Here is a 22,036-nt window from a genome sequence, read left to right as displayed (position 1 = left end):
CAGCCACCAAGAAGCCTGTGTGCAAGCACAGGTCACTATCCACACCTCCCCTCCCGGGAGCCTATGCAGCCCACCACTGCCAGGGTCCCGTGATGCAGGGATAACTTCCCTGGGAGAACACACATCGTGCCTCAGGCTGTTAAAACGTCATGCTGGCCTCTGCCGCCGCAGGCTCACCCCGCATTCTGTACCTCTCCTTCTCCCTGGCCTGAGTGAGCCAGAGCTCCCGAATCAGCTGCTTCTTTAACCCCGTCCTGTCTGGGCGGGGAACAGACGCCCTCAGGCAACCTACATTCAGAGGAGGGGCCAAATCCAAAGCTGAACCCCATGAGCTGTACGAACAAAGAAGAGAAAGGGAAATCTCCCCCAGCAGCCTCAGGAGCAGTGGATTAAATCTCCACAATCAACTTGATGTGCCCTGCATCTGTGGAATACCTGAATAGACAGCGAATCATCCCAAAATTGGGGCGGTGGACTTTGGGAGCAACTGTAGAATTGGGGTTTGCTTTTTGCATCTAATTTGTTTCTGGTTTTATGTTTATTTTAGTTTAGTATTTAGAGCTTATTATCACTGGTAAATTTGTTTGTTGATTTGGTTGCTCTCTTCCTTTTTAAAAAAAAAATATATATATATTTTCTTTTTCTCTTTTTGTGAGTGTACATGTGTATCCTTCTCTGTGTGATTTTATCTGTATGGCTTTGCTTTTACCATTTGTCCTAGGGTTCTGTCTTTCCTTTTTTTTTTGGATAGTTTTTAGCGCTTGTTATTGGTGGCTTTGTTTTTTGGTTTGGTTGTTCTGTTCTTTTTATTTTTATTACTTTTTTATTTTTAATAATTTATTTTTTATTTTAATTTATTTTATTATTTTCTTTCTTTCTGTCTTTCTTTTTCCTCCCTTTTCTTCTGAACTGAGTGCCTGACAGGGTCTTGGTGCTCTGGCCGGGTGTCAGGCCTGAACCTCTGAGGTGGGAGAGCCTAGTTCAGGACATTTGTCCACCAGAAACCTCCCAGCCCCACGTAAAATCAAATGGCAAGAGCTCTCACAGAGATCTCCACCTCAACGCTAAGACCCAGCTCCACGCAACCAGCAAGCTACAGTGCTGGACAGCCTATGCCAAACAGCTAGCAACACAGGAACACAACCCCACCCATTAGCAGAGAGGCTGCCTAAAATCATAATCAGTTCACAGACACCCCAAAACACACCACCAGACATGGTCCTTCCCACCAGAAAGAAAAGATCCATCCCCACCCACCGGAACACAGGCACCAGTCCCCTCCAGCAGGAAGCCTACACAACCCACTGAACCAACCTTATCCACTGAGGGCAGACACCAAAAACAACGTGAACTATGAACCTGCAGCCTGCGAAAGGAGACCCCAAGCACAGTAAGTTAAGCAAAATGAGAAGACAGAGAAATACCCAGCAGATGAAGGAGCAAAGTAAAAACCCACCAGACCAGACAAATGAAGAGGAAATAGGCAGCCTACCTGAAAAAGAATTCAGAGTAATGATAGTAAAGATGATCCCAAATCTTGGAAATAGAATGGAGAAAATACAAGAAATGTTTAACAAGGACCTAGAAGAACTAAAGAGCAAACAAACAATGATGAACAACACAATCAATGAAATTAAAAGTTCTCTAGAAGGATTCAATAGCAGAATAACTGAGGCAGAAGAACGGATAAATGACCTGGAAGATAAAATGGTGGAAATAACTACCGCAGAGCAGAATAAAGAAAAAAGAATGAAAAGAATTGAGGACAGTCTCAGAGACCTCTGGGACAACAGTAAATGCACCAACATTTGAATTATAGGGGTCCCAGAAGAAGAAGAGAAAAAGAAAGGGACTGAGAAAATATTTGAGGAGATTATAGTTGAAAACTTCCCTAACATGGGAAAGGAAATAGTCAATCAAGTCCAGGAAGCAGAGAGAGTCCCATACAGGATAAATCTAAGGAGAAACATGCCAAGACCCATATTAATAACAGCTGATCTTTTAGCAGAGACTCTGCAAGTCAGAAGGGAGTGGCAGGACATATTTAAAGTGATGAAAGGGGAAAACCCACAACCAAGATTACTCTACCCAACAAGGATCTCATTCAGATTTGATGGAGAAATTAAAACCTTTACCTACAAGCAAAAGCTAACAGAATTCAGCACCACCAAACCAGCCGTACAACAAATGCTAAAGGAACTTCTCTAGGCAGGAAACACAAGAGAAGGAAAAGACCTACAAAAACAAACCCAAAACAATTAAGAAAATGGTAATAGGAACATACATATTGATAATTGCCTTAAATGTAAATGGATTAAATGCACCAACCAAAAGACATAGACTGGCTGAATGGGTACAAAAACAAGACCCATATATATGCTGTCTACAAGAGACCCACTTCAGACCTAGGGACACATACAGACTGAAAGTGAGGGGATAGAAAAAGATATTCCATGCAAATGGAAATCAAAAGAAAGCTGGAGTAGCAGTTCTCATATCAGACAAAATAGACTTTAAAATAAAGACTATTATAAGAGACAGTGAAGGACACTACATAGTGATCAAGGGAGCAATCCAAGAAGAAGGTATAACAATTGTAAATATTTATGCACCCAACATAGGAGCGTCTCAATACATAAGGCAAATGCTAACAGTCATAAAAGGGGAAATCGAGAGTAACACAGTCATAGTAGGGGACTTTTACACCCCACTTTCACCAATGGACAGATCATCCAAAATGAAAATAAATAAGGAAACACAAGCTTTAAATGACACATTACACAAGATGGACTTAATTGATATTTATAGGACATTCCATCCAAAAACAACAGAATACACTTTCTTCTCAAGTGCTCATGGAACATTCTCCAGGATAGATCATATCTTGGGTCAGAAATCAAGCCTTGGTAAATTTAAGAAAATTGAAATCGTATCAAGTATCTTTTCTGACCACAACGCTATGAGACTACATATCAATTACAGGAAAAACAACTGTAAGACATACAGACACATGGAGGCTAAACAATATGCTACTAAATAACCAAGAGACCACTGAAGAATTCAAAGAGGAAATCAAAAAATACCTAGGAACAAATGACAATGAAAGCACCACGACCCAAAACCTACGGGATGCAGCAAAAGCAGTTCTAAGAGGGAAGTTTATAGCAATACGATCCTACCTCAAGAAACAAGAAAAACCTGAAATAAACAACCTAACCTTACACCTAAAGCAATTAGAGAAAAAAGAACAAAAAAACCCCCAAAGTTAGCGGAAGGAAGGAAATCATAAAGATCAGATCTGAAATAAATGAAAAAGAAATGAAGGAAACGATAGCAAAGATCAGTTAAACTAAAACCTGGTTCTTTGAGAAGATAAGCATAATTGATTAAACCATTAGCCAGACTCATCAAGAGAAAAAGGGAGAAGGCTCAAATCAATAGAATTAGAAATGAAAAAGAAGTAACAACTGACACTGCAGAAATACAAAGGATCATGAGAGATTACTACAAGGAACTATATGCCAATAAAATGGACAACCTGGAAGAAATGGACAAATCCTTGGAAAAGCACAATGTTCCGAGACTGAACCAGGAAGAAATAGAAAATATAAACAGACCAATCACAAGCTCTGAAATTGAAACTGTGATTAAAAATTATCCAACAAACAGGAGTCCAGGACCAGATGGCTTCACAGGTGAATTCTTTCAAACATTGAGAGAAGCGCTAACACCTATTCTTCTCAAACTCTTCCAAAATATAGCAGAGGGAGGAACACTCCCAAACTCATTCTGTGAGGCCACCATCACCCTGATACCAAAACCAGACAAAGATGTCACAAAAAAAGAAAACTACACACCAGTATCACTGATGAACATAGATGCAAAAATCCTCAACAGACAGAATTCAGCAGCACATTAAAGGGACCATACACCATGATCAAGTGGGGTTTATCCCAGGAATGTAAGGATTCTTCAGTATATGCAAAGCAATCAATGTGATACATCATATTAACAAACTGAGGATAAAAACCATATGATCATCTCAATAGACACAGAAAAAGCTTTCTACAAAATTCAACACCCATTTATGATAAAAACCCTCCAGAAAATAAGCATAGAGGGAACTTACCTCAACCTAATACAGGCCATATATGACAAACCCATAGCTAGCATCGTTCTCAGTGGTGAAAAACTGAAACCATTTCCACTAAGATCAGGAACAAGACAAGGTTGCCCACTCTCACCACTATTATTCAATATAGTTTTGGAAGTTTAGCCACAGCAGTCAGAGAAGAAAAAGAAATAAAAGGAATCCAAATTGGAAAAGAAGAAGTAAAGCTGTCACTATTTGCAGATGACATGATACTATACATAGAAAATCCTAAAGATGCTACCAGAAAACTACTAGAGCTAATCAATGAATTTGGTAAAGTAGCAGGATACAAAATTGATACACACAAATCTCTTTCATTCCTATACACTAATGATGAAAAATCTGAAAGAGAAATTAAGGAAACACTCCCATTTACCATTGCAACAAAAAAAATAGAATACGTAGGAATAAACCTACCTAAGGAGACAAAAGATCTGTATGCAGAAAACTGTAAGACACTGATGAAAGAAATTAAACATGATACAAACAGATAGAGAGATATACCATGTTCTTGGATTGGAAGAATCAACATTGTGAAAATGCCTATACTACCCAAAGCAATCTTCAGTTCCAGTGCAATCCCTATCAAACTACCAATGGCATTTTTCACAGAACTAGAACAAAAAATTTCACAGTTTGTATGGAAACACAAAAGACCCCGAATAGCCAAAGCAATCTTGAGAAATAAAAATGGAGCTGGAGGAATCAGGCTCCCTGACTTCAGACTATATTACAAAGCTGCAGTAATCAAGACAGTATGGTACTGGCACAAAAACAGAAATATAGATCAATGAAACAGGATAGAAAGCCCAGAGATAAACCCATGCACATATGGTTACCTTATCTTTGATAAATGAGACAAGAATATACAATGGAGAATAGACAGCCTCTTCGATTAGTGGTGCTGGGAAAACTGGACAGCTACATGTAAAAGAATGAAATTAGAACACTCCCTAACACCGTACACAAAAATAAACTCAAAATGGATTAAAGACCTAAGTGTAAGGCCAGACACTATAAAACTCTTAGAGGAAAACATAGGCAGAACACTCTATGACATAAATCACAGCAAGATCCTTTTTGACCCAGCTCCTAGAGAAATGGAAATAAAAACAAAAAGAAACAAATGGGACCTAATGAAACTTAAAAGCTTTTGCACAGCAAAGGAAACTAAACAAGATGAAAAGAACAACCCTCAGAATGGGAGAAAATATTTGCAAATGAAGCAACTGACAAAGGATTATTCTCCAAAATATACAAGCAGCTCAATATTAATAAAACAAAGAACCCAATCCAAAAATGGGCAGAAGACCCAAATAGACATTTCTCCAAAGAAGATGTACAGATTGCCAACAAACACATGAAAGGATGCTCAACATCACTAATCATTTGAGAAATGCAAATCGAAAGTACAGTGGAAAAAAAAAAAAGTACAATGAGATAACACCTCACACTGGTCAGAAGAGCCATCATCTAAAAGTCTACAAAGGGTATATGCTGGAGAGGGTGTGGAGAAAGGGGAACCCTCTTGCACTGTTGGTGGGAATGTAAACTGATACAGCCACTATGGAGAACAGTATGGAGGTTCCTTAAAAAACTAAAAACAGAACTACCATACGACCCAGCAATCCCACTACTGGGCATATACCCTGAGAAAACCATAATTCAAAAAGAGTCATGTATCCCAGTGTTCATTGCAGCACTATTTACAATAGCCAGGACATGGAAGCAACCTAAGTGTCCATCAACAGATGAAAGGATAAAGCAGATGTGGTACATATATACAATGGAATATTACTCAGCCATAAAAAGAAACAACATTGAGTTATTTGCAATGAGGTGGATGGACCTAGAGACTGTCATACAGAGTGAAGTAAGTCAGAAAGAGAAAAACAAATACAGTATGCTAACACATATATATGGAATCTAAAAAAAAAAACAAAAAGTGGTTGTGAAGAACCTAGGGACAGGACAGGAATAAAGGCACAGATGTAGAGAATGGACTTGAGGACATGGGGAGGGGGAAGGTTAGCTGGGATGAAGTGAGAGAGTTGCATGGACATATATACACTACCAAATGTAAAATAGATAGCTAGTTGGAAGCAGCTGCATGGCACAGGGAGATTAGCTCCGTGATTTGTGACCACCTAGAGGGGTGGGTTAGGGAGGGTGGGAGGGAGACGCAAGAGGGAGGAGAAATGGGGATAAATTTATATGTAGCTGATTTACTTTGTTATACAGCAGAAACTAACACAACATTGTAAAGCAATTATACTCCAATAAAGATGTTAAAAAAAAAAGACAAATACTGTATGGTATCATTTATAGGTGGAATTTAAAAATTAAAGGAAACCCCAAGCTCTCAGATACAGAGAATAAATTGGCGGTTGTCAGAGGCAGGGGGTGGGTGGAGGTAGGTGAAATGGGTGAAGGGGGTCAAAAGGTACAAACTTTAAGTCCTGGGGATGTAATACACAGCATGACAACTATAGTTAATAATGTACTGTATTGCATTTTTGAAAGTTGCTAAGATAGTAGATCTTAAAAGTTCTCATCACAAGAAAAAAATTATAACTAGGTATGGTGACGGATGTTAACTAGAATTATGTGGTGATCATTTTGCAATATATATAAATATTAAATCATTATATTGTACACCTGAAACTAATATGTCAGTTATACCACAATAAAAAATAATAAAAATCTTTAAAATGACTTCTCTAGGAATTTCATTATTGTGGATTCTTGGACAACTCATGTAATTCTTCTGAGCCCCAGTTTTCTTTCCTAGGTATGCAAATAATAGGTTACTGTTGAGAAGATTTATTAGTGGGAAGAGGGTATGGGGGAGAGCAGTTTCTTATAGACTCACAGCTTCCGAATGAAACTAAGTTGTACTAATGTGGGTGATTGAGATGGGAAAATGCCACAAGGTTTTCACTGTTGCAGTGGTTATTAAAATTATTTGAGCACAATAATACAGATGTGCAAAGCAGGACAAGAGATCATGAAGCTATTCAGATATCTCATTGGCCCCGATAGTGATGATATAGCAAGAAAATCTTCTAGAGCAATGAGGGTGGGAGAGAATAAAGAAAAGCAATGTAACTTTCTCTAGCTAAAAGTTACTGGATACCTAGGACGAAGCAGTAGGCTTTCTAGGGTTCAAGACCTAAAGATGTTTGATCCTGCCACATTTCTTAGGAGTAGGGGTCTTAAGCAGGTGTCCTTACAAACTGAGAATTCAAGGAATCCATGTAGTTGGATGGGGAGAAATTATATTTTTATTTTTATTAACCTCTAACTCATGTTAAGTATTTCCTTCCGTTATGAAGGGCTTGGCCCAGCCAGTCATCCTTTCAACAGCAAGCTATAGTAGGATTAGCAGTACTTTTGAATTTATCACCAATAGAAATTGCAGACACATACCATACTTCAGTTACTGCAAATATATTGAAATATTGTTTATACTTGTCATTACTTTGAAATGGTTATTAGACTTGTGAGTAGAACTTGTTATTTAATGTGTTATTAAAGAAGTAACATAGATTACAGCATCACAAATTGGTTGTTATATCATATATTTATTTTTATACTTTGATTCTTTTTGTTATCTTGTGTATTTTATTTTATGCATGTAATTACATTATTTTGAAAAGGCTTTGCCAGATTGCCAAAGAGGGTCATGGAGTAAAAATGGTGAAAGATCCTTTAGAGGCTGAGACATGCTGTAGGAGGGCATCAGGGAAGACATGGAGGATGACACAGAGAGGAGGTTCTAAGACAACTGGTTGAGCATAAGGCCTAAAAGAATGAAGACTTGTTTTGAAAAGGAGGGAGATACCATTTTGTTGCTTTTGCATGTTGTAGTGCATATGTTGAACCTTAAATGAGAAAACAACCTCATGGTTGTTTTTCACAGCTAGAGGATATGTTTTTCACAGCTCTGTGGGTAGCTCTGGAAATCAAATAAGGCCCAGTCAGGCTAAAAGAGGGACATTAATAGATGGAATTGGTTGTACAGGTGATGAAAGACCTAGGAATTCAAACAGGGAATGATGAGGCCACCTAGAGATTAGTTACATCAGGAAGACACCATCACCTCTAGGCCAGAGGACCAATGGGAGGAGTTGATGTTACCAGAGTCCAGAAGAAGTTGGAGCTGTCTGGTGGGAGGGAGAACCATGGTAGGGGCTGTTCAGTCAGGTTGGGATGTTGGAATGAAGGATAGGCAGCTGGAACCTGAAAAGAGATGCAGCTACTGCCAGAGACACTGCCGGAAGTAGAGCCATTTAACAATGGAGCCATGGGGATTACAGTTCCTATGATATAATAGAGTAGAGCAAAAGAAGGGGGTTGAGAAATGGATCAAATGGACAAATGATTGACAGTCCACACTTTTTGCTCTTCAGCATTCATTATCACTCTTCTGCTCATGTGTAACTCCCATGCAATAATATCTTGTTCCTGTGTAATCTTGCAAGGCAACGCAAATATCCTCTATACAGAGATGCTCTCACCCACTCCACAATGGGAGACACAAAGGCTTATTAGTCCATTGTTTCTATCTCACAGATGATATATATCCTCACCATCAGAATCTTACAATTTTGTGTCTCATGAATTAAATTGAGACCAATAGTACCAACATTCTTCATATAATGCCAGAGATGAGGAGCAAAGAAAAAAATCACTAATATATACATATAACAGATATGCAGAGCTGCTGCAGTTCTTATTCTTAGAACTGGTCCTAGGGTTATAAGCTGATATTTTTCACTTCATTTCTGTCACAACTGATTCCTTGTTCCCCTTACCCTCTGCCAGCATTTTCCTTGGTGGAGTGACCGCATTTCATTCTTTTTTTTTTTTTTTTTTTTTTAAAGATGTTTTCTGGCTTTATTTATTAATTTATTTATTTATGGCTGTGTTGGGTCTTCGTCTCTGTGCGAGGGCTTTCTCCAGTTGCGGCAAGCGGGGGCCACTCTTCATCATGGTGCGCGGGCCTCTCACTATCACGGCCTCTCTTGTTGTGGAACACAGGCTCCAGACGCGCAGGCTCAGTAGTTGTGGCTCACGGGCCTAGTTGCTCCGTGGCATGCGGGATCCTCCCAGACCAGGGCTCGAACCCGTGTCCCCTGCATTGGCAGGCAGACCCTCAACCACTGCGCCACCAGGGAAGCCCCCCGCATTTCATTCTTGAAAAGTTTGATTCCTTAATGGTGCCACCTCTATTGGATCTCTGTAGATATGGATAGACTGACCATCATACCGTTGAATCTGCAGGTTTCCACGGTCTCCTCTGCCTCACTATCCCCTTGGTAATCAGGATCAGTCACCCCAGCCAGTCTTGGTAATCAGGACTCTGGTAACATCATCTTTCTTTGCCTTTTGTTTCACTGGTACAAGGAGCCCAAAACTAGCCTAGAGGTAGTCTCAGCTTCTGATATAATGGATTTAAAAAAAATTTCTTTTACTGCGGTAAAAATATATAACATTTACAATTTTAACCATTTTAAGTGTACAATTCAGTTATATTTATATTCACAGCACTGTGCAACCATCGCCAGTATCTATTTTCAAAAATTTTTATCATCCCAAACAGAAACTGTACCTGTTAAGCAAAAACTCCCCCATCCTCCTTCCCTCTTCCCCCACCCCACCCCTGATAACCTCTAATCTACTTTATATTTCTATGCCTTTGCATATTCTAGATAGATACCTTATATAAGTGGCACCGTAGAATATTTGTCCTTTTGTGTTTGTTTTGTTTCATTTGGCATAATGTTTCCAAAGTTAATCCATGTTGCAGTATGTATCAAAGTGGATCATTTTTGTGTCACCTGGTGGAAGTATTCACCCTTTGTAAATTAAGATCTCTTCTAAAATATCAAAGCCCAAAGTTGCATGTTTAGGTGGGTTGGGGGGAACCCGGTGAGTGGGTTGGTAGATGGTAAGGTTATTAGAGGCTATGTTAATAGAGAGAGGCCACTCCCACTTCCATCCTTTATTTCCTGGATCTGTGTATGCGAGATACAGTAAATGCTAGTCTCCAGTTCAGAGCTTGTACCTTGCTCATTGGGAAAGGCTCGGGGGAAGTTTACAGTATATACTTGTGGCGGTGCCTCAAGGAGTCAGGGAGTCTGGGAACTGATGGGAGGGTATGACTTCATATTTTAGAGACTTAAGTAAGGATTCTGCTTACCAGACTTGGAGTTTTTCTGTTGGTTTGGGGTTTTTTTGTTTGTTTTTGTTGTTGTTGTTTAGATCAAATAATGCTTTAGAATCGCTTCTCCAATATGGTGGCCATTAGCCACATGTGTCTTTTGAGCACTTGAAATGTGACTAGTCTGAATTAAGATGTGCTACAAATACACACTGGATTTCAAACACTTGGTACAAAAAGGTGTAAAATATCTAAAAAAAGTAAAATAGCTCACTAATAATTTTTCATGTTGATTTTATGTTGAAATAATGATAATCTTGGACATATTGGGTTAAATAAAATATTAAAATTAGTTTCACATATTTATTTTTACTTTTCAAAATATTGCTACTAGAAAATTTAAAATTATACAAAATTTAAAATTTCTTGCATTATATATCTACTGCATAGCACTGCTTTAGAAGGCTGCCCATCTCTTTAATTCCTGGGTATGCGAGGATCAATTAGATACCACCACGCATACCTGGAGGTCAAATGCTATGATTACTGTTGTGCTCCCCCGGTCCATTATAGCAACTGTGCTCACCCTGTCTCTCTACTGGTTAATTGCTACCACCTGGCCTTCGCTGCTCTGGAATTTCACCATTTTGATTGAGATTGGCGAGTCCATCTCAATTATGACATATCCCACCATTGTCTTCACCGTCTACTATTATCTCTGGTATATAGAGGTTAGCCGCTAGAGCTTTCTAAGGGTGCTTTTGCTGGCCAGTGTATTTTAGAGCACTTTAATTAGGAAAATAATGTCCTTTGGGCTGTCAAAGAGGATGCAGTTGGGGAAAGGGGAGGTTTTGGTTTGCTCATAATAAAAGCACTCCCATCTTCTTTTATTTTATTTTATTTTATTTTTTAAATATTTATTTATTTATTTGGCTGCGCCGGGTCTTAATTGCGGCACACGGGATCTTCATTGCTGCGTGCTGGATCTTCGTTGAGGCATGCGGGATATTTTTTTTTTAAAATCAATTAATTAATTAATTAATTTTAATTTTTGGCTGTGTTGGGTCTTTGTTGCTGTGCGCGGGCTTTCGCTAGTTGTGGTGAGCGGGGGCTACTCTTCGTTGTGGTGCGTGGGTTTCTCACTGTCGTGGCTTCTCTTGCTGCAGAGCCGGGCTCTAGGCACGCAGGCTTCAGTAGTTGTGGCATGTGGGCTCAGTAGTTGTGGTGCACGGGCTTAGTTGCTCTGCGGCATGTGGGATCTTCCTGGGCCAGGGCTCGAACCCGTGTCCCCTGCATTGGCGGCGGATTCTTAACCACTGCGCCACCAGGGAAGCCCCCATGCAGGATTTTTAGTTGCAGCATGTGGGCTCTTTTAGTTGCAGCATGTGGGATCTAGTTCCCTGATCAGGGATCGAACCCAGGCCCCTTGCATTGGGAACGTAGAGTCTTAGCCACTGGACCACCAGGGAAGCCCCCACTCCCATCTTCTTAAGTCTGCATATTATATCAGGAAAGTACTGGCGTTTTGACTTTATTAAGTGATGCAGGCTGATGTTGAATTCAATTTACAGTCACCCATTCCAAGCAAACTGTTACAGCTAGCTTATTAAATCCAAATCAAGCCTATATATGTTCTGCGGGTTCCTTCTATTACAAGATTAGCAAGATTTTGCAGTCCTTTTGCTATAGAAGCTATCTTCTCCCAGAGAAGACTGCTTTTCTCCCCCTGTGGCTTACTGAGGTCTGGGTCTATCGATGGCGACAAAGAGGTGAAGGTGGGTCTTGCGAATCCTGTTGCAAGACAGCTATTTCAGTTGTGGTCCTCGCTAATTCTTTAAGCAAGGGAAGGTCAAGTACCTCAGACAGGGAGAAGAGGCTGCTGTTGTTGGGAGAAGGGGTGTTTAGAGGAGATTGGAAGTTTACAGTTTTCAGGATTGTCTAATTCCAAAAGTCCTCATCCATCTCCTTCCTTTCTACTTAACGCCCAGCTGATATATACCATCTTAACGTTAGAAACTTGGTGAGACTCTTTATTCAACTTGTATTTTAATTCTGCGTTCCCCATAATTAGATTTTCCATCTGGTCTTTAGCCTTGTCTGCCATGGGGCTATGAGAAATAAGAGGTTCTTTAAAGTCAACGTAGAAACTCTCTGGCTTTCTGATTGTCTTGAGCTGAGATTCTAGAGCCCTGGGATTACCTTTTCATTTTTGTAAATTTTCTAGCATAGTTAGATTTAGCCTTCCCATGCCATGGGTCTTGTAGTAAACAAAACTGCTGTGTTGGTCAAGTGCAGTTGCTACTTCATTTCCCAAAGGCTTGAACTCAACTGGCACTTTATTTTAAACAATTGCACGTGATAATTTAAATAATTGTGCTCCCACTGGAGGCCATGGATCACTGCAAAAGTATCCCATCTCTACCTGCAAAAAGGTCTTCATTGTATTTAAGCTCATATAGGTTTACCACAAAATATCAGAAACCCATCTTGAGGCTATTTCTGATACCAAGAGTAATATCATTTGGTGTCCAAATGGAATTGATTACACAAGTACCAAAAGAGGTAAAAAGACAAATAGGGGATGTTAAGGCAACCCAGAGGGTAGCAACATTAGGAAGTTGCTTCCATTCCTAAGGTTGAAAAAAGCTAGCCATCCAGAACGATTTGCAGCCACAGGGAAGACAGATGCTGCTCAGGGTAGATCTAGAGAGGGACAAATACCCTGGCTTCTCCTTTCCTGTCCTCACGTGTACCACAAGTGCCTCTCATTGATCCAAACTCCCAAGAAGCCAGTGGGCAGGGAAGTCTGGCACATGTAGTTCCTAGAATATGGAGTAGAGCTGGAGAAGGATGGGGGTGGTGGTGGTGTCTGAGGGCATACAGGTAAATGACTGGCAGAGCTGGGAATGCCCAAATGTTAGCAACTTTATTCCTGGGCAGGGAGGGATGGCATGATTCTGAAATAAACGGAGTTATCTTGAAGATGTAATAAAGGTTTTATGTTTTTTTCCATTAGCTTATTAAAAGATATTTGTAAATTCTTATTTTGTGAGTATAAGTGTGCTGAAGACATTTACTTTTCTAACATTTTTAAAAATGGAAATTTTTTTTTTTATATGTTAAAAAGAGTGTAACTCCTGCTGCACTCTACATATTAGCTGCTACTTATGGTAATTTCTGATGTTGCCTTTTAGAAATCCTTTTTGTCTTTTCTTATTTGGTAATTGGACCATCTATTTCTAGCCTGATACAGTAGCTTGATGCTTTCCCATATGATATCTTCGTAGCATTCTCTCTCATCCATCATTTCTTTCTCTCCCTCCAGCAATAAGTAATTTTGCTTTTCTTTGAACTATCATAACATTTTTACCTCTTTCGTAAAACTAATCCCTTATGACTTTCTATAGCATTTCATTACTTGAGATCAGGGGCTCTATAATGTTTGTTTTTATATCTTTCACTGTACTTGACATGTAGCAAGTATTTAATATCATTTACTGAATCATTGATTAGATCATAGAATTTCAGAGTGGGAAGGGACTTTATAAATCATCTGGTTCTAACTCTCTGACCTGTCTCCTGTCACACTACTTCATGGAAGGATATTAGATAAATTAAATCTAGTTATTAACTATCTAGTTATCTAAATAGTAGATAAATTAGATATTCGTTCATTAAAATCCCTGTAAAACAGGCACTTTTATTACTTTATGCTCTATGAGTAATGTCATAATCCAGAGAAATAATATAGACAATATTTACCAAATTTTGATACTATTTGCTGCTTTTTTTAAGGCATTTTATTTTATTTTTATTTATTTTTTTGGCCGCACTGTGCGGCATGTGGGACCTTAGCTCCCTGACCAGGGTTCGAACCTGCGCCCCCTGCATTGGGAGCGCAGAGTCTTAACCACTGGACCACCAGGGAAGTCCACCATTTGCTTCTTGATATCAATTAGGGATTAGGAGGAGAGGGGAGAATGAATTTTTAAGTTCTTACTATATGTCATGCATTTTTTTCACTTCTTAGGTATGACTTTTTCTGATTAAAACCTGTGATTTCTCTTTACTTTTAATAAGAGGTGCATATAAGAATTAAAAAAATTTTTTTCTCTAGTGGATTCTCTAAAATAAGAAAATTAATGAATGTTATTTGGTGAGTAAGGCTAGTGCTTCTTTTCCAGTCTTTTAGAAAGTATAAACATGTAAATTCTTGTCGTATAAATATTATAGAAACAAATTTCTCTAAGAAATTTAAGTGTTTGGGTGCATGATCTCATAATCTTGGAGACATTTTTATATTGGTTCATGATATCAGAAGTCTGTTTTTAGCTGGCAAGCTACGAGAGCCAGATTGCCAAGCTACGATCCGAGGTTGAAAAAGGAGAGGCATTGCGACAAAGTCTGGAGTATGACCTGGCTGTTGCTAGAAAGGAAGCTGGACTCGGAAGGCGGGCTGCTGAAGAAAGATTAACTGAGGCACATAGGATCCAAGAAAAACTCTGTGGTAAAACTATTTCAATTTCTTTCCATGTTTAGGGTTGTAACGTCATTGTATATCATCATTGCTCCCTGTTGTGTATGCATTCCATATAGGATCAGAGGTAGGGTTTTGATTTCTTTGACTGGCCTTTGATGGACAGACTTTGCTGTGTGTGTATGTCTTCTGGCAATTGTGTGAACATTCATTTACTTTACCTTACATTATTTTTTTTGTACAAGTATAGAAAAATGGGTTCAAAATTCTGTTAATCACTTTTTAGAGCACTTGTTCCATGAATAATCAGCAGAATCACATAGAGATTTTAAAAAAATTCATAGGCCTCCTATCACATGTAATCTGAAACAGAATCTCTAGCTTGAGAAAATCTGTATGTTCAAGAAGCATTGCAGGTGATTTGTTGATTAGCTAGGTTTAGGAACCACAGAGTATAATATATATAAAGAAGTGTGCCTAGATAAGTGTATGACTTATAACTAGCACCCGGGTCATGAAATGGAAAATTACCAGAAGTCCTCCACATAGATAACTGCTATCCTGATTTTTAATAGCAATAATTAATTTTGCCTCTTTTTTGTACTTTATATGAAAGGAATCATATAGTATGTACTCTTTTGTATCTGGCTTCTTTTCTTCAACATTGTGCTTGTGAGTTCATTCCTATTGTCATATGAACTTCATATTGATGTTTAGTATTATATAGTGTGAACATACCACACTTATATTCATCCATTTCTATTGGTAGTGGGTAGTGTCTGGTTTTTGTTTATTAAGAATAATGTTGCCCTGAACATTCTTGTACTCAGCAGGTTTTTTTTTTTTTTTTTGTTAAATTGGGAAGGTTTTCCATGAGGAAGTGACTTTTTTTTTTTTTTAAATTTTATTTATGACTGTGTTGGGTCTTCGTTTCTGTGCGAGGGCTCTCTCCAGTTGTGGCAAGTGGGGGCCACTCTTCATCGCGGTGCGCAGGCCTCTCACTATCACGGCCTCTCTTGTTGCGGAGCACAGGCTCCAGACGCGCAGGCTCAGTAATTGTGGCTCACGGGCCCAGTTGCTCTGCGGCATGTGGGATCCTCCCAGACCAGGGCTCGAACCCGTGTGCCCCGCATTAGCAGGCAGATTCCCAACCACTGCGCCACCAGGGAAGCCCTGAGCAGGTTTTAATGAAGAGAACACTGAACGTGAATTCTGAAGATTTAGATTTAGGTCCTGATTCTGCCACTTACTGATACTTGAACCTAGGTTGTTTTAAGGATGAAATGAGAAAATAAAAGTGCTTTGTTAACTGCATGGGGCCAAGCGAATGTCAAGTTATAGTATTATAAAGGTTACGATCCCTAGTCTTGGCCTGGCCATTGGTCAAAAATACTTCTGATTACCTTTGGCATTTAATTACTAAACTACTATCTGGAACTTAGGATTATAAGACTTGAAAGGCACTAGATGTACAAGTTAATAACTTTTATTTAATTATGAGGAAGTTGAAGTCCAGGGAAGATGGGAAGTTACTTGCCCATAGTCAAATGATTTCAAGACACTTTACAGAGGAAGATAGAAGAATGGCCATTAATCACATGAAAAATGCTTACCCTCATTTGTCATCAGAGAAATGCAAACTAAAACCACAGTGACTGTCACTGCATACCCATCCTATGGCTCTCATTGAAATGACTGTCAATACCAAATGTTAGTTAGGATGTAGAGGAACTGGAACTCTTATACTTTGTTAGTGAGAAAGTGAAATGGTACAACTACTTTGGAAAAAAACTTGGCAATTTCTTTTAAAATAAACATATGTTTATCCAGTGACCCAGAAGTTTCATTCTTTGGTAGTTCCTCTGAGAAACATTTGTCCACAAAAGACTTGTATAAGAATTTCATAGCAGCTCTATTCATAACAGCCCCAAATTGGAGAAAAACCCCAAATGTCCATTGACAGAAGAATGAAGAAACAATTTTTGTATATTCATTCAATGAAATATTACTAAGCAATAAAAATGAACCAACTACTGATACATTCGATAACATGAGTGAATCTCAAAAATATTATGCTGAGTGAAACTTTACACAGAAGAGGACTTCCTGTATGATTCCATTATATGAAATTCTAGGACAGAAAAAACTAGTCGTTGGTGAAAAAAAAATCAGAACAGCGGTTACCTCTAGGATGGGTTGGCAGTGAGGACTGACTAGGAAAGTAGGGGGAAACTTCCGATTGAAGGAAATTTTCTGTATTTTGATAGGGGTTTTGGTTACATGAGTGTATGCATTTGTCAAGTCTCTTTGAATGGAGCACTTAAGATTTGTCCATTTCACTATATGTAAATTTTACCTGCAAAAAAATTGAATTCTATATTATTGATATGAATGCTTAATTATTCAGCAGTGAAATGTACTTTTATTTGCAACTTGTTTTGAAATGCATAAAAAAGTATGGTCTGATGGATGAAAAAAATGAGTGGATGCATGGATAGATGGATGAATGTGTGGTAAAGAAAATACGTATGGCAAAATGTTAACAATCATAGAGTCTAGTCTGGGGTTTACAGGTGTTCATTTTACAATACTTTAAACTTTAGATATATGATAAAATATTGAGGGTAGAATAAAAAACAACCTGATGGAGTTATGGGATATTAAAAGAGATAATCTCATAATGATTGAGAGAGGAGACAAGATAAGAGAGAAAAGTTTGGAAGCTGGAAAATGAATGGATGAGGGACAACTGACTTAGCAGACCTGAGACGTCAGAATCCTAAGCCAGGGGTTGGGAAAGCTGGCACACAACTTGTTAGATGATCAAAGGCTTATGAACGGGAAGCACCAGCTACCTTTGGAATTAGGAATTGGAATAGCAGAAGTAAGATAAAGAGGGTTAGATGAAATCTGTTTGCTCTAGAGGCACTTAGGTTCTTAGATCCCCTTCCCAAGAGTATGATATTCTGGGATTGCTCCCACTTCCTAGTGTAATTCGGGGGGCTTAATATCTGGAGATGATAAAATACAGGGTCTCCAGACTAGCAAAAACAGGAAGATAACATACTCAATGTTAAATATTGAGGAACTATTCCTTCCAGCTTCCTTTTTTCTATTGACTTTCCCAAAAGCTAGCACTGAGATTTCTACACTTCATGTGGGAGCTTGGAAAACTCTTCCATGGGTCATCTGACCAAGCCAAGAGGAAAAACCTAATGATACTGATGTTGGGGATTTCCTAATAAATGGCCTACTTTTATCAGACCACAGTTATCAAGTTTCATCCTGAAGCGCAGAATCTAGGTAGTGGTTATGTGGATGTATAAAAGGTGTTGTCACCCTTATAGTTACACTTAATTGGGAGCAGGCAGCCAAGAATTAGCAGATACTTGTGGAAAGCCTCTAAAATGGAGAGAAAAAAATAATTTGGAAGAATCAGAAACTCTGCAATGAGAAGATTTAACAAATAAGCATTACTAATATCCTCAGAGCTGAAAAAGAATATATTCCATCCATGATGCAAGAACCAGGTTGTATAAAAAAAAGAAAGCTCTTAGAAATTAAAAATGTGAAATCAGAAATGAAAAATATCAGTAGAAGCATTGGAAGATGAAGATGGAAGAAATATCCCAAAATTAGAGTAAAAAAGACAAAGGTGGAAAAATAGGAGAGAAAAGGCAAGAAACTTTGAGGGCCAATCTGAATAATAGGTAATATTGAAAGAAAGAGATAAGAGAGAAAACAGAGAGGGATAAATGATCAATGAAATTACTGAAAAAAAATCTCAGAGCTGAAGGATATGAGTTGCCAGATTGAAAGAGTCCACAGAATATTCACCATAGTGGAAAAAAATAGACCCATGTGAAGGCATAGCATTATGAAATTCCAGAAAAATAGAGACCAAAAAAAGATCCTAAAGCTTTCAAAGAGAAAAGAAAAGGAAAGGGAAGAAAAACAAGCCAGATGCAAAGGAACAGGAATCAAAATGGCCTCAAACTTTTTACCTGCGATACAGGATACTAAACCATACAATAATGTCTTGTAGAGAGAGTAACTGGATGGGAGGGAGACTTTTTGTACCTTTGATAATAACTTTTGTATTTTGAACATACGATCCATTCAAAACACAAATATAATTTTAAAATAATACTACCAACTGGCTTTTTTTTTTTGGTGTGTTTAACAAGTACGTTTGTACATATTTCCTCATTTTTATCTTTACAACAACTTTATTCCCACTGAGGGTTAGAGAGTCAGGGAGGTTTAATCAGGTGGTAGGTGATGCAGCCAGACCTGGAAGCCTTTCATCACTTCTTTCTAGGTGCTGAGACAGAACAGCAGCCATAGTGAGTTGGGAACTGATGGTTATTGTTGAGGTAATACTAGGATGAGAGGTGAATCGAGCCTAACTTTGGGGGAGTAAAGAGCTATAGTTCTAGGGTTCCCAACCTCAATTTTGTGACAGTATCAAGTGTAAGATATGCCACAACTAACTTGTTGCCAAGTCAAAAATCAAAATTTGTAATCTATCAAGTCTTTTTAAAAAGTAGCCCTATTATATGTCAGTTAAAATTTTTTTTGATGTATTTTCTTGAATAGGAGAAAAAGCATTTGAGTTGTAGCTGGTGCATCTAAACTTGGGCGTGCCTCTAGGAATATGTCATAACCATTTCACAGCAAAATCACCTCTGTCTGGAGGGGAAGAAGAGATTGAGAAATTGTAGAATAGATTGGTTTTGGGACAGGAGCTTTTCAAGAGTTCACTGGTATGAAGTGGTTAAATGTTTTGTCTTAATATCATGCTGTAAATGAAATCAGCTCCAATGCCTAGGTTTCTGAACTCCTACCGTTTTAATTTATGGTTGTAAATATACCTATTATTCTTTTATATTTTTAATAGCTCAGAATGCAGAACTTCAGGGAAAGGCAAGTGAGATGGAGAAAGCATTCCAGACTTCCCAGCAGAAATGGAAAGAAGAATGTAGAAGATTTGAATGTGATTTGGAGGAAAGAGACAATATAATTCAAAACTGCAATCAAAAATATGATTTACTTATGAAAGAAAAAAGCAGACTAGAGAAAACTGTACAGGTAAAATATTTTATGAAGGAATTTTTCTATATTTAATATTCATTGATATGTATTATACATTATTTGAAGTTATTTTTGGAAAGGAAAATACCAGAAAGCAAGAAAATCTAATTTCTTCCCCACCCCCCGTAACTCCCTTCCTTTCTCCCTCTCTTTCCTTTTTAGGGGCATTTTTGCAGGTCTATTTTTTATATGGTTTAGCAATATATTAATATATATACTGTTTCTTTTGTGAAAAACAGTTTGAGATATCTGATCAAAAAAAGAAAAAAACTCACTTATATGGGCAAACTGTAAGAGGATAACCCACAACCCTTTTGGTCCAGCAACATGAAAATTTGTAATTTTAGAAATGTAGGCCCCAGATTTTTACCTGAATATGCAATAAATATAGAAACATTTTTATGTATCTGCTGTAAACTTCATTATCTGTGTAGAGTACATTGTATATAGGCACGGTATATAAATATTTGATGACCTTTTATTGAAATTATTGTGAGCTATTTATTCTCCCATTTTTTGTTTTTTTTAGTCTCTAAAGTAAAAGTATGGTTTAATGTTGAAGTTGCCACCCACTTAAAAGATAGATTTTGAATTGTCTGTATTTGCCACTTTTTGGAAGTACCAATTTAAATTTAAAAATACATGATAGGGCTTCCCTGGTGGTGCAGTGGTCAAGAATCCGCCTGCCAATTCAGGGGACACAGGTTCGAGCCCTGGTCCAGGAAGATCCCACATGCTGCGGAGCAACTAAGCCTGCGTGCCACAACTACTGAGACTGCACTCTAGAGCCCGTGAGCCACAACTACTGAAGCCCATGTGCCTAGAGCCCGTGCTCCGCAATAAGAGAAGCCACCGCAATGAGAAGCCTGCGCACCACAACGAAGAGTAGCCCCCACTCACTGCAACTAGAGAGAGCCCGTGTGCAGCAACAAAGACCCAACTCAGCCAAAAATAAATAAATTTATTTAAAAAATTACATGATAAAAATGCTCTACATTTACCACTGGCGTAAATGGCTTTTCAGAATATTGGAAATAAATCTTCACTAAAAATAATTTTACAAAAGCATTTGTTAAATGTAAAAGTTTCAGCACAAAGGTTCCCTGACATTGTCAGCATATCTTCTTTTGATTTCCTGCATGTCAACAGTCACAGTTTTCTCTTCTCTTTATTGTAATATTCCTAGACCCTGGAACAGTGCCTGGCATATACAAGGGCTCCATTAGTATTTGAATGGGGGGAGTTTAGGTGGCACCTGGAACTACAAGTCCCTGAACTGCTTTGTATAAACTTCTCCACATGAAATGTCTAGAGCTATGGGGAAAGAGGGTAATGGTGGCAGCATTCCTTATAGTCAATCAGCCTGCATCTCAAGATCTGTTATAGATCTTGACATGATCTTGATCACCTATTTGGTAGGAGAACTTTGCTTTGATATTATACAATTGGCTTTGAACTAATCTGCACAGAGACCTTTGGGGGTGAAGAGGAGTCACTGTTTTGCCCTAAGGGGAAAAAGCCTCAAGGCTCCTCCTGTTGGCTTTCCATTAGTGCAAGTTGGGAGGGCAGTCTTTATTATGCAGAACCATGCTACAGTTTATAAGGACACAGGAGGCTTTCCCTCTCTCTCATATAAACCACAGAATCTTTCTCCTTGTGTTAATGCAGACTTAGTTTTAAACCCTATAGCTTAGAAAATTGGGCTTCTTGGGAAACCTGCATTTTATACTTCTAAGATTTTGAACCAGATTAGATCTTGTAAATGTAGTACAACTAAGAAAACCCCAGAAGAAAAACCTCTTGCAAATATTGTTTATCTGTAGAACTAGAAATTAGTTAATAGTCTAAACCTAAAAAAATTTTTTTGACTTTTCAAATTTTTAACACTCTAGAGTTTCCTTATACTGATGTGTTGCACAAAACTCCTCCTTCTCTCCTTTTGTAAATATGGTGTTCTTTGTCAGATTTATATATAAATTATCAGGGATAATCCAAATAGTCTTTCTATAGCTAATTAGAGCTTTCCATATTATCTCCTTTACATATAGATTACATATGTGCCAAACAATCTACTTTGTTTTGTCTCTATCATATGATGCATTTTGTTCAATCCCCTGCAGTTAAATTTTTTGGAAAAATTGGGTTA

The 22,036-nt window shown here is 38.3% G+C and overlaps 1 protein-coding gene across 9 annotated transcripts in view; it reads left to right on the top strand.

Moving 5' to 3' along the window:
- The window catches only part of CCDC171 (coiled-coil domain containing 171), a 363,351-nt gene that overhangs the window by 19,634 nt on the left and 321,681 nt on the right, over nt 1–22,036 (top strand). For all 9 annotated transcript variants that reach the window (XM_057549252.1, XM_057549250.1, XM_057549256.1 and 6 more), the window contains 2 exons: nt 14,652–14,826; nt 19,697–19,887. In XM_057549252.1, the coding sequence (XP_057405235.1) occupies nt 14,652–14,826; nt 19,697–19,887 (366 nt within the window). The remainder of the gene's footprint in view (nt 1–14,651; nt 14,827–19,696; nt 19,888–22,036) is intronic.

The sequence above is a fragment of the Balaenoptera acutorostrata genome, chromosome 6 (genome assembly GCF_949987535.1).
Source record: "Balaenoptera acutorostrata chromosome 6, mBalAcu1.1, whole genome shotgun sequence".
NCBI lineage: Eukaryota > Metazoa > Chordata > Mammalia > Artiodactyla > Balaenopteridae > Balaenoptera > Balaenoptera acutorostrata.
The sequence above is the reverse complement of the archived record's forward strand: the minus strand, read 5'-3'. Positions and strand labels throughout refer to the sequence as shown.